The sequence below is a fragment of the Mycteria americana genome, chromosome 3, assembly GCF_035582795.1.
Source record: "Mycteria americana isolate JAX WOST 10 ecotype Jacksonville Zoo and Gardens chromosome 3, USCA_MyAme_1.0, whole genome shotgun sequence".
NCBI lineage: Eukaryota > Metazoa > Chordata > Aves > Ciconiiformes > Ciconiidae > Mycteria > Mycteria americana.
In genome coordinates, this window is record NC_134367.1 from 110,574,127 (window position 1) to 110,587,094 (window position 12,968).

Sequence of the window (12,968 nt, forward strand, 5' to 3'; positions counted from 1 at the left end):
GTCCATGTAGACCAAGAATTAAATATAATTATTATATGACAGGAACAGTACAACAGCAGTTGACACAGTACGAATGTGCAACAGCTTTTCAGGTGGAGGCAGACTGCAAGTGTGCTTTCAGTTGGCTACCGTATGGTATGAGGAAGAGCAATGTGGATTGCAAGAAAAGACTTTTTACCCTCGTTTCATTTTAGAAAATAATCAGAAAATCTTTCATATTTATCAAATGCAATCTGAAATCTATAAATTAAAGTCTGTTAATAGTTCTCTGTACACTTCAATACCCATTTTACAGTAAAATGTGTTAATTGGCTCAATTTTTATTTTTTTTTTTAACTCAAAAGGCACAATGTATAGTAATGTAGGTGTGATATTATGTACAGAAATACCTTGAGGTCAATGTTTAACCAGGTTAAACTTATTTCAGAAAGAAAACATTAAATGGAGGAAAACAGTTAATCTAATACATTAAAATGGTATTTTACATCTTCATGCTGACCTTGACACTTTTTATTCATCGACCTGCGCTGCACATACATATCCTGTTTTAATTTTTTGACCTCAGTGTCGCAACGCATGCTTGCTACTGTATGCGGAGTAGACGCAAGGCACCTGGAAAGCAGCATGGCTAAACCCCATGACAAACGCGTTTCGAACCTCTGGCAAAAAAGAAGTCTCTCACGAGAAAACCGAACAAAGACTTTCCAGAGCCAGGTACTAACAGAGCCCACTAAGCACGGAAGACGCGGACACTAAAGCGAAAACTTCTGAAGACAAGCGGAGAGGAAGCAATTTGTTCTCCAGTGATGTGCAGGAGGCTCTTCCAAGCAGCCTCGGTTAGCAGCCAAACGGACTTTGCTGGCTACACTTACTCCTTCATCGTGGGTACTGCTGTGCTCCCCGGGGGCCAGAAGGCAATGGACACATGCAATGTTCCCTCGGCAACATGGAAAAAACCAATTTGATCAACTAACTTGTTTAATAACTCATATTTATATAGTTTTACAGGTGTTTTAAAAGACAAAATCCCAGCAACAGATCTATGGAACAAAATCATGGCCTAAGCAATGTATCATCTTTTTCATGCAGAAACAGCTCTTTTTTTAAGCGTTCATAGTTAACCTTAACAGAGGTGGGAGATAAAGTAATGAAAAACATATTACTACTTAATAATTTAACAGAACTGATACTTATAGGTAAGTCCTGTCCCTTACAATCATCATAATTTTTCCCGTAAAGGAACAATAGCACAAGTGGACAAATCAACAGTAGTGCAAGATGTCCTTTTTGCAGTAATGCAACTTTCCTGCATATTTCTTTTCTTCCTAAATTACATGAGCTCTTTGTTTATCAAAAAATGAGGGTGTCCCTCCTAAAGGACCATCTACCTATTAATAAATGCTACAGCATATCAGTATACTGAATATTTTTCTCCCTGTGACCTATTGTTTCCATGCATGAGAGTACTGCTTTTCATACATGCAACCCTTAAGATTTAGTGCACAGATTTCCCGACCATGTGATTTGGAGGAAAGGAAAACTGTTGCACGGTAGCCAAGCAAGTGATTCAGCAAAGAGAATCCAAAGATTTAATTCTTGCCAAATTGCCAAAACGTACAAATACTTGAAAATATGACATCTTCAAAAAGCATTGCTAAAATTACAGAATGTGTGAAATACCAAAATTACACTTGGCTATGTAACTCAAATTTATCTTTCCTTGAACATATGCATTATGTCTTTAACCACATGACCAGAGTATCTATTTTTGTCTGCTCGACTACTACTCCATTCAATGTTGAAAATGGACTATTCTGAATCAGCGAAGGGACCTTGCCTTTAGGACCCTGACCTCTGCAACAGCAAAACTTGCGAAGTGAGTCATGAGCAAGACTTGGAATGGCAGAAAAGGCAAGAGTAATCTGGTAATTACTAAATGCTCCTCTAAAAAGCCAGATGCCATCTCTTAGACACAACTGTATTGCACTATTAGCTCAACAACTTAAACTCTTTATTTTCTAAGAAATGACATTGATCACCATGAGTGTTCCTATAAAAAGTATACAAGTCAAGAACTCCTTTCCAGATTCTGTGGCGATTCAAGTAAAATGCTTTAAATTAATTTATCACAAAAAGTTTTAAGCTAATGTATTGTTTCTTCCAAAGGACAGAGGAAGTGTCGTCTTCATTTTCTGCACATCCAAGTTTGGGTTTCACATAGGAACATTTGCAATCTGCAAATCAAGTCAATCAAAGCTTTGAGACACAAGTGCCATAAGTGTCTACATAAAGTGAAGCAGTCTAAAAAGAAAATAAATCTAAATCTGAAGCATCTCAAACTGCACATAGTTAATGAGCACTCAGAAAAACCCTCTCCGTATGTCTGCTCACTAGCACTTTGTTTCAGAGGGAGCACAGAAATGAATTCCGTGGTGTTTGCAAAACACTCCTACTTGCACCACAGAAAAACCAAAGAGTAAATGGGCAGTTTTGTTTTCTGAGCAAGACCTAACTGATGCTGCAAAAAAGGTTTGGGACCTCCACTGCCCATTGCCTTGAAGTAATCATCTTCAAACCTCCTCTTAGTGCACCTCCTGCACTTGGAAAGAACTCACTGTAAACATCTGCAAAACATCTTCGAAATTTCCCTTTACTACCATGCCTTTCTAAAAACATGTGAACAGCTGGATACTGGCACACCAGCCAACACTATTCAGCTATTTCCTGATATTTGTATCCCTGTCTTGCCCCTGGACTGTAAATTTTATATAACTGAGATTGTTCCCTTCCCCTTTTGCATGACCCTAGTGTAATGGGATTTTAGAACTAGAATAATGCTCCCAGCTAATACAGTGATCATTGTCATCTGGAAAAATCATCTCCCTCTTCCCTTCCTAACAACTATCAAGCCACAGGTCTTTGTGCATTAAACAATATTTATTATAGCAAGTCAGGAAGGTCAAAGGGTTTTTGATGCTATCCTGAAAGCAAGGGTAGGATATGCTTTCACTCTACCAAAAAGTAAGAATAATGCCCTTCCTCCCGCTCCTGCTACTCTCAACATTTGAAGAAAGCAGTTTCTTACTCTGCTATTACTTACAAACAAATGCACTGACTGCCATCTTATCCCATGTAAGCACCTCGGTGCCTACTGCTGGTTGGGATCCCCGTGCCAGACACCTGTGCCTAAACCTTCTGGGGGAAATTCAGAGCAAGTCTCCTGGCTCAACACTGGATTCAACAAAAGGCAGAAAACGTGATGTTCCCCATTATATGAAACCTAGAGGTTAGAAAACTGATCCAGGAAATTAGAAACCCATTTTTATATCCTCTCCAACCTAAGGGAATTCACCCAGCAAACACCTCTTTAAAATCCCTTAATCAATAGACCAGGCTACGCTGTCAGCACCGCAAAACTTATGCAGATGCCTCATCATTCTGCAGTCCAGATTATAACATTCTTAGGTGAAAAAATAAAAAAAGTGAAAGATGCCTTTGTACGCCTGATAGTGAAACACTTCCTTAAAAAGAGGAAACATATGTTCTCTTCTTTGCTTCCAATCAACTAACGCAAATTGCATAAAGCAGCTCTTGAAGCAGGGACTGGAAATGAACTCAGTTTAGATCTCCCCAAACCCAAAAGGTCGCTCACATCATTTGACTAAGGGTAATGTCCTCTCTTGCTCACTCTCTCTGAAAAAGACGAATAAGTGTTGCTTTCCAGAAACAAGTATTTTCTTTCTCACACTGTATTTAAGCCAAAGTAAATCTACCCCCAGAGTTTTTGCTCATCATTCCTATTAGGTGTATTTTGCATTTTAACTCCTTGGTTCTATCTGATAAAAAAGAGTAAGTAGATATGGTGCAATGATAAAAAAGAATAAGTAGCATAATCTATTTTTATGGAAAGCAGCCAGTTTATTAATAGAGTGTGGGACCTCTCCTGATCCAGAACTGCTTTATGCTCTGTCTCCTCTGGTCTCACGCTGACTTGCCTCTCCCCCCTGTCCCCTTCAGCTAATACATGCTGCTTCTCCAAGGGTATGTTCTTTGGGGTGGTGACAAGTACAAGAAGTCCAATTTATCTGAGTCTTTAGACACTACAGCAGTGCAATTGTCAAACTACACAAAAGAACAAGAATTTAAAGGTTCTGGCCATAACCTCTTACTTTTTTTTTTTTCCCCCTCCTGTGCTGCCTGTGTTACATCATTTGATTACATTTTTTCTCATTTATCTCAAAATTATGTGGGCAAAGCCCATTTATCACATTTTTAAATTACTGGAAAAGCTCAGAAAGTCAGCACTTTTGAGAAACACCACACTTCAGCATTTCATTTAAAGTAACTGGAGGAAGAAATTATGGGAACATATTTTCTTCATTTTCAAGTTGCAGATTTTTAAGAAGTTAAATTGCCTTTGCCCCTGAAAACAAGAAGATACAATGAACAAATTCAATTTTTTTTTAAAAGTACAATTATATTTTTAATTTGTGAGCTAGTTCTGAATTAAAAACAAAAATCTCTAGAATTTAACTTTGATGAAAGCCATAATGCAGTAACAAGCTGCATTCACGTGAGTCTTAAGAGTATTTGGAACTAAAACTCCAAGACTCGTACCCAAGGAAAAACTAAGTCTGTGCCCCCCATGAAATATGTATGCAGTATTAGCTCCTCTCAAACAAACAAGCTCACATGCTTTTACAGATTCAACATTGTCCAGGCTGATGTGTTTTGCTGGACGTCACCCAAAAGAATTACAAACTTCCCTCATCATCCTATTGGAAAGCTGATTCTGACAAATTTAATATAACTATTTCTGATCAACTCTCAACTACTTTTTTTTTTTTGCTAGTACTAGTGCACTGAAATTTGAATATGAAGTACGACCTTTTCCTTTAATCTGACTTGTGATAAAAGTATGCATGTACGTATTTCTATGACTTCAAGTACTCTCAAATGATATTGGTACCAGACAGTGAAAGAATAAATGAGTACTCCAGAAATTTCTCTTTTAAAAAAAACCCCAACCCTCATTTATCTCTCTATTAGAGGTTTGCATAGAAAGCATAAAAGCTTCATTGGCTCACAGTTGATATTTTAAGAAAAAGTTAAGCAATTGTTCTTCTTTATGCTATTTTCTAACTATTACACATTAAATCTACCTCTACCAGTACTTTTGAACAATATTTTTTTGCATTACCAAAGTACATCTTATTTACTACAAAAAGAGAAAAATCCACCTGCAGTTCATTGTTACCTTCTAGACAGAATATTGTATGTGTTCCACATCACAACATTCCTGCCAAAATCTGGGCTCTAGCAAGCTTTCCTACTTGTTTTTTAGCTGTTCCTCAAGGAAGAAAGGTCTGTGCAATCACACTGTGTCCACCGGTTCCCCTGAACTTTTGAAGCTATTGCCACCTGCAAACAAAGTTTGACAGAGACAAGAGATTCAAAGATTATTAAGCCCCACAGCAGTTTCAGAAAAACCAATGGCTGAGGAAAGGGAGCCTCCAAGAGTAGAGGTCTTAATAATGGGAAAAGCCAGGGCAGGCTCCACGGGTATTTAGTCTGTCAGGGCTTTCAGCACAGCATGCAGCCGTCCGTTGGTTAACGCAACTATTGGTGAGGATGACCCACAGCACACGATGCCTCTTGCTGAGACAGCAGCAAGAGATTTGAGGAGGAAATGTCACACAGAAGGAAACACAAGGAAAAAGGAGAAGTTGGAGTGAAGAAGAGACCATGTATAGGGATGCAGACACAAATCCATGGGAAATGAGGCTTTAACAGGCGCAGAGCAATACAGCAACTTTTTTTTTTGTTATTGCTTTCTGAAGAATTACTACAAAGAGTCTTGTAACACCAAGAAAAACAAAAGAACAAGCAAAATGGTGGGTGGTATTCCAGCTTTCCAGAAGCACTAGACTTATGGTTGTTTTGTTTTCTGCAGGGCTTCAGAAAGTCTGGCTTCTTTTTAAGCAATTACAATAAAATACCTTTGATGCACTTAGCTTTAACCTTGAAGTACTCCAGAGTGAAAAGATGACCAACCTATCAGAAATAAGTATATAATTATTACCTCAGACCCTCTACATCCAGTCTGCAAATACATTGTTCAGGGTTCATGACATTACTGTTTCTAAAATTTATTTACGTAGCATCTTCCACTGCAAAGTACTTCACCAACTTGAAGTCAGGCAGCCACCCATGTGTAAATACAGTCATACTTTACATTTCTTTGAAATCTTTCATTCTCAAATACCTGAAAACATCATACAATTTCTTATAAAAAGGAGTAAATCTATCATTGTCATGCGAGCACTGAGAGGATAAAAAAATGATAGCACAGAGCTGCACAGCAATTCTGCTTTTCAGTGAAGTACATGTAGAATGTTATATTTCCATTTTAAGCACCAGAAGAATTTTTTTTTTTTCAGAAGTAATCAGCAGTTTTGGAATTTGGTCAGAAAACAAGAGCCATGCCATTGCCTCTATTTTTGCAAAATGTTCCTTAGGATACTGGGTGGCCATTCAGAATAAAACTGTGGTTTATTTCTTATTCTAAAAGATGGAACATGAGGTTGCAATAGGTCCTAATATGTCAATAACAACAGTTTTCTGAAAATCATTTTTTCAAAATGTTACACAAAATACATTACTATGTTCTATCATTCTCATATGGCATAAACTTATTGCTTGGCCAGGATTAGCTTGTCAAGGATCTTGCCCTGTCTCCCATAATATTTACAATATATGAGCTAATGTTTCCTGTGAAGGCAATTAGATAGGGAAAGCTATTTACTGTCACAGAAAAAGCCCCAGGGTTTTGCCTGTCTCTATACATCTTACTATGCACAAATATAATACCAAGGTGGCATTCATTACTGATGGCAAGTTAGAGTGGTAAACACCGGACAGTTCACCATGTCAGAAGCCAGCCCGGCTGCCCAAGGAAGCAGTGCCCTATCGTCTTCCCTGCCCGTCACTCCATCCTTCCCACCGCACTGCTTCCTCCCTGGGCTGCTCAAAAAAACGGGGGGAAATGATCACCACCCACCTGCAGCGGCTTCCACTGACTTCAGAAGAACAGCACAGTTAGTGCCGATATCCATTTGACACGGCAAAGTTAAAGAGGACGTGTTACACACGTACGAGGAAGGAAAACCAGAACAACAGAAATACCTTTAAAAAAAAATCTGCCAAAAATCTGTGTTCCGAAATCCAATTAGACAATTTTTTAATATTAAGTGAAGAATCTTGTCTGCATGAATTTCTCAGTGGATGGTATCAACAGCATATACTTAGTTTAAGTAATTTATATCAGTTACAACAGCAGAGAGAAAACGCTGTCTTTCCTCAAGCAACTCCACGTTCAGGTGGGAGCATCCCCACCACTGCCTTTGGGACTCCACAGCACAAGTGTTAACACGCCACAGCTGTCTCAGTCCTTACCAATTCTTCTTTTTTAAAACTCAGTATGAAACTTCTTCAGTTCTTTAAAATCTGTTGTCTCTGAGGAATATTGGGAGGGATTAGAAGGTATGCATAATTTATGGAATAAATTACGAACAATCCAATTCTTCAGTCATCTTGAGATGGAAACACCTGTTCAGAAAGAGAGTCTGAGCAACCCAAGGAGGAGTCTCCTGACTCCATGAATAAGATTAAGATTTCATCTCATAATTCAGAGCTAGGAGGGAAGAGTTGTTCATGAATTCAAAGAAAAGAAAAATTTAAAGTGAGATAATTTCCATCCTTCTTCCTAATTTTAGATACAAAGTAACTAATTCAACAAAAGATATCACGTGAAGCAGTCCAACAACGTACAATGAATTTATCCTCTTTTAGGAAGGCTGATCAAGTGATAACAATTCCCTACAGTGTGACAGCATCTGAATACTATAGATACCCATTTTTAGGGATATCAGGAATACAGAAGAAAAAATAGCAGTATATGTTAGTTATTTTTATACTGTGTCTAGTACTTACTGATCTGGCATTGCAACAAAATATGATTTGAGAATATCTGCAAGGGAAAGTATAGTAAAAAATCTTTTAAATAAGCTAAAAGATAGAAGTTTAATTGTAATTGATTTTCTATTTGTAGAAGATGCTTATCAACTCATGCTACAGGCATTAACCACCACAGACAATTCATATAATGTTTTTTTTATTGGCAATGAGTCGTCTTCAACACTGATTAGCAGCTTGCTACTGATGCCATAAGATACCTGTATTAAGGTAGATATTTTATTAAGAATTAATACTACAGGATCAAACTCATTAAATTTACTCTTATGATAATGTCAACCTTTGTTTTAGGGAGATATTTTTCTTATAGAGGCAGATACAAACTGCTTACATGGCCTAAGGAACAAGTATCTCCATTTTCTCCTCTCAAAACATTAGGCAAGAAATCTAATAGAATCATTAGTTCTCCTCTTCAATCACTCTCCCATAGGTCTGAAATGATTTTGCACTGTTTGCCCCAGTAGTATAGGAAATGCGAACACGCAAGTGATTTATTCCAGGTCTTGAAACCTACTTTTGCTAATGCAATGTACATACGGTACTGACCAATATAAAGCCATTCCAATCATCAGATGCTTTGAAATGTAACAGTTATTTCAGGAAGATTGGCAAAGCCTCTCAATGGAACTACGTTTGTGCCTCTCAAATGAATCAGCACATATGATCATTAACTATAATTTCTACTGTCCATGAGAACCCAGTCTTGCTCCTGCCTTCAACTTTTTTTAACTATTTCCATAAACAATAAAGAATTTCCACATTGAACATTCCACAAGAAGATGACAAATGCAGCCTACCTGTGAGATCAGTTCCTTCCGGAAAGATGAGGAGTTGTAGTGGTTCACGAATGTCACAGAAATAATCCAGCATTTTTTCAAAGTGACTCTTGTCATCTTCCCACCTTCTCTGAATGAAAACAAAGGCAGCAACCTGCATCGCCCAGCCTAAAGTTTAAAAAAATACACCTTTAGTAACTTTTCACTCTGATCCTTCCACAGTGTCTGCTACTGCAAAATATTTCATAAATTGTGTTAGGCACAACATTTTATTTACTGCCCACCTGTCCTCACCTCTGATTAAGAGCACTTAGTTAACTTGTAAAAGGAGTCTGGGATAGGAAGCAAAAGAACACATGATCTAAATAAATAAATCTAAATAAATTTGGAATGGCTACAGTTTTGCAAAACTCAAGTTACTTGCGTTAGAAAAGCCTTCCAGAAAGCAAGAATAGGGTCAATGCTATCATGATGTGAATGATTTAAAACCACGGCCCTCACTATAACATCCTTAATCACTGCAACACTGATTTGCTCGAGGGAAGGCACTGCCCCACAGACAAACATCTCAGCAATGCACTGCAGGATATAAGAAAGCTGCATTATAGAGAGAAAGTTGCCCTTAGTAGTGCATGTTAACCATGTGCATTGTGCAGAAAATATCTGTTGCTTTGAGGGCTTTATTACATATACGTGCTTATAATTTTCATTACTAATAGAAGAAAACACAAAGTTGTTCTTTACACTTGATTATAGAAAAAATTGATGTACATCCATTTGTTTGTATAATACACAAGACAGCTGTGAAGATTTACAGACTGACATCAAACTCACAATGTAATGCAGTTAAATAAATGAAATTGCTGCTGAGCCTGCAGCTCAGGGGTCATGTGCCATTATCTTCAATAAACATTCTTGGCTTTTTTGGCACAATTTAGTATACAATATATCACATAATATTAGAAGTGCTTTCCACTAGTTCAGACAGCAGGACGAAAAATCAGGGCTCCAGTTCTGCCACATGCCTGTGATGCTCCTGTCTTAAACAGGGCTCGGAGGAGCATGACATTGCCTTACCACTGTACTTGGCTAGCTTGTATCTCATCAGAAAACCTGCGGATACATATTCCACATCAAAGAGAAAACATCACAGCTTCCCATTATCCTCTTTGCTCACCACAGTTCTCAAAAGTCCGTTTTTCCTTTGCTGGTGACTTACAGCATGTTATTCTTGCACTTTATTTCAGCTCCCCTTTAGAGGGATTGCTTTCTATTCCGTTCGTGGCAATAGCTTACAAAGGAGTATATGCTAGAAAATCACTTTAATAAAGTCACCAATTTCTAAATCAACTTTTTAAGTCAGTCAGCCTGGATAATGTATTGACCAAGCTGCAAAATCTCTTCTGGATTGGATAGGAACATTAATTGCATTGTTAAAGATTTGTAACCTGTATCATGGGGTAGATACTTTTTATTTTTAAATCAACTAAACAGATGGAGCATGCATAACTAACATGCCTTCTGCAGTCTGGACCTAATGAGTCTCAGATACTCAGATAATGAATGATATCCAGATAACCGAATAATGGAAGTGGTTATACGCATTAAGAAAAGAAATGCTCAGAACGCAGTCTCAGCAAATCTTTTCAAATTTGCACGCTGTACTTGTTAAAAACCCTCTGTAAACAAAAGTAAACTTTGACCACAACATTTTATGTGCATCTATGCACATACCACATTCCCACATCTGCAGTGTCAAGAAGTATCAGTACAGCTTTATTAACAGAGGCTATCCATGTTAAAATAAATTATTTGCAGGAAGATATACAGGTCAATTTTAAAGTAACTGAAAAATAACTTACATAATTTAACTATGCTCTCTTCTGGCATTTAATCATCTCCTACTGCTACAATACGTTTCACTACAACGGTGCAAACCCAATATATTAAATTGAACTGATCAGGGCTTCATTTTCACGTTTGTCATCGTGTTATATAAAGAGGACATCTTTTCATACCAAATGGTGCCAAAGCATTCGGTTGCTCTAAAAGATACATGGAAATGGTACGAAGCTGCATCAGGGGAAGTTCAGACTGGACATTAGGAAAAGGTTCTTCGCTGAGAGGGTGGTCGGTCACTGGATCAGGCTCCCCAGGGACATGGTCACGGCACCAAGCCTGTCAGAGTTCAAGGAGCATCTGGACAACACTCTTAGTCATAAATGGTTTAGTTTTAGGTAGTCCTGCAAGGCACAGGGAGTTGGACTCAATGATCGTTATGGGTCCCTTCCAACTTGAGAAATTCTATGATTCTATGATACTTCATCTGAAATCAAATTCATAAAAACGGACATAGCAAAGGAAAAAAGCCCTCTAAGCAGAAACAGAGATGCCTTGTACCATACCATTTACGACACTGAGAATGTAGATGCTCCATGGGACAGAGTGGAAATATACATAGAGATTAGGGAAGTTGTGCTGTGGTTTTGGTGTTTCCCAGTCATTCTTACCTCTCAGCCCAAATCTTCTGTATGTTTTATGTACCCTAGACACTATGCCTAAATTAGTTTATGCAAAACCTGTACTGTGCTAAACCATTTTATTGTGTGGTATCACACATCAGGCCTAAATTATTCAATCCTTGTGTTCTCATTGCAGCAGAGTCTGTAGGCGGAAAGAAGGGAAACAAGCAGCAAAATAAATGCTCACTTGGGAAGCCTGCTGGTACTTTCCCAGGTCAGCAGCTCCTTAGGAAGAGCGATTTTGGTCCGTAATAGGGAGGGAGCATGGAAAAAACCTCACTCCAGATCCCACCCTGTCCCCTACCTTTCTTCACGCAGCACAAGGCTTTAAATTATATGGAAACTTGCATATAAACTCCTTCTGGTGATCATTCTTTAACAGCACTGTGAACATCAAATTACAAACACCTTTACCTACTAAAAAAGCTGCTGCTTGGGTGACTCGTATTTTACCTGACTAAACTGCCTTAAAGCAGAGGATATAATGCAGTGGTTTCCCATTCCTGACCTAAGTGGTGGTGTTATATATGGGCTATGAAAAATTAAACAGAGGCAGTAATGTAATGACAGTAGGGTGTCAGGGAGGAGGAAGAAAGAAAGAGAGGGAAGGGAGTTGGAAGGCATCCAGTTTTTAAAATAAACAACAGGTTTGATTTTCTAACCTTTCCAATAGATAACATCCAGTGTTCTGGAAGAATTTTTCTATCTTTAAGTGTATATCTAATTAGATAAAACCATCCTGACTGCTCAAATAAGAACAGATTATCAACAGTCAGATGACTGACAGTAAAGGACCCAGGTTTTCCTCCCCACTTTCCCCGGCACAGCACACTGCACCAAACTATTTTACCATCTATGAAAGTGGAACAATCTTCCACATTTGCTCAAGCTTTAAGGCCTCCAGTGAAAGGCAACAAAACCATGAATTACTGCCTTCAACCAAAACCCTGGTCCATGCACTGATGGGGAGAATGCCTGCTGTTTACATGTCTCGCCATCCCACCGGATTCAAGAGGGAGAGGAATCCCAGCACAGGCTTGCAGACACATGCCTTTGAACAAAGCAAAAGCAGCTCTCGCTTTGATTTCCATTCCACAGCGCGTCTGCATTGTGCTGCTGGAAAAACAACACGTAACAAGTCTGAGGCACGACATGGGATCCACGTGGGAATGCACAGAGAAACAAGAGGAATTCAGTAAAGCAATGGGCAAAATTAAAGGTTTTGCTAATCATCAAGATTTATGATTAAGCAGCAGAAGGAAGTAGCTTCTCACGTGCAGCTTGCAGCGAGACATGCGGTTCACTTAATTATTGTTAAGTTTAGGTCAACATGTTGAGCAAAATAGAATTACTTTTCTTGGACTTTTGCACAACTTTTTTGGTCATCTAAAAGCTCCCGAGCAACAGGAATTTTCCTAGCAAAGGCAGCATTTACTTGACTGGGAAAAAATGGTTGTCTTTTGATTTGCAGATTCTTGAGAAATCATCAGTTATAAAAACACAGCAGAGGAGCAGTGAAGCTGAAGAAATCATAACAATGCAACTCCTCTGCTAAAACAGTCTTCTTGTAACAGACACCGTTTCTGATAACTGACATTGCCTGTGAAAGTACACAAAAAGCATCACACTGCACAGC

General features: G+C 38.4%; 1 protein-coding gene across 6 annotated transcripts in view; it reads right to left on the reverse strand.

Annotated features, from left to right (window-relative positions):
• LCLAT1 (lysocardiolipin acyltransferase 1) overlaps positions 1–12,968 on the reverse strand; it is a 120,378-nt gene that overhangs the window by 53,337 nt on the left and 54,073 nt on the right. For all 6 annotated transcript variants that reach the window (XM_075496550.1, XM_075496549.1, XM_075496548.1 and 3 more), the window contains one exon: positions 8,832–8,978. In XM_075496550.1, coding sequence (XP_075352665.1) covers positions 8,832–8,978 — 147 coding nt within the window. The remainder of the gene's footprint in view (positions 1–8,831; positions 8,979–12,968) is intronic.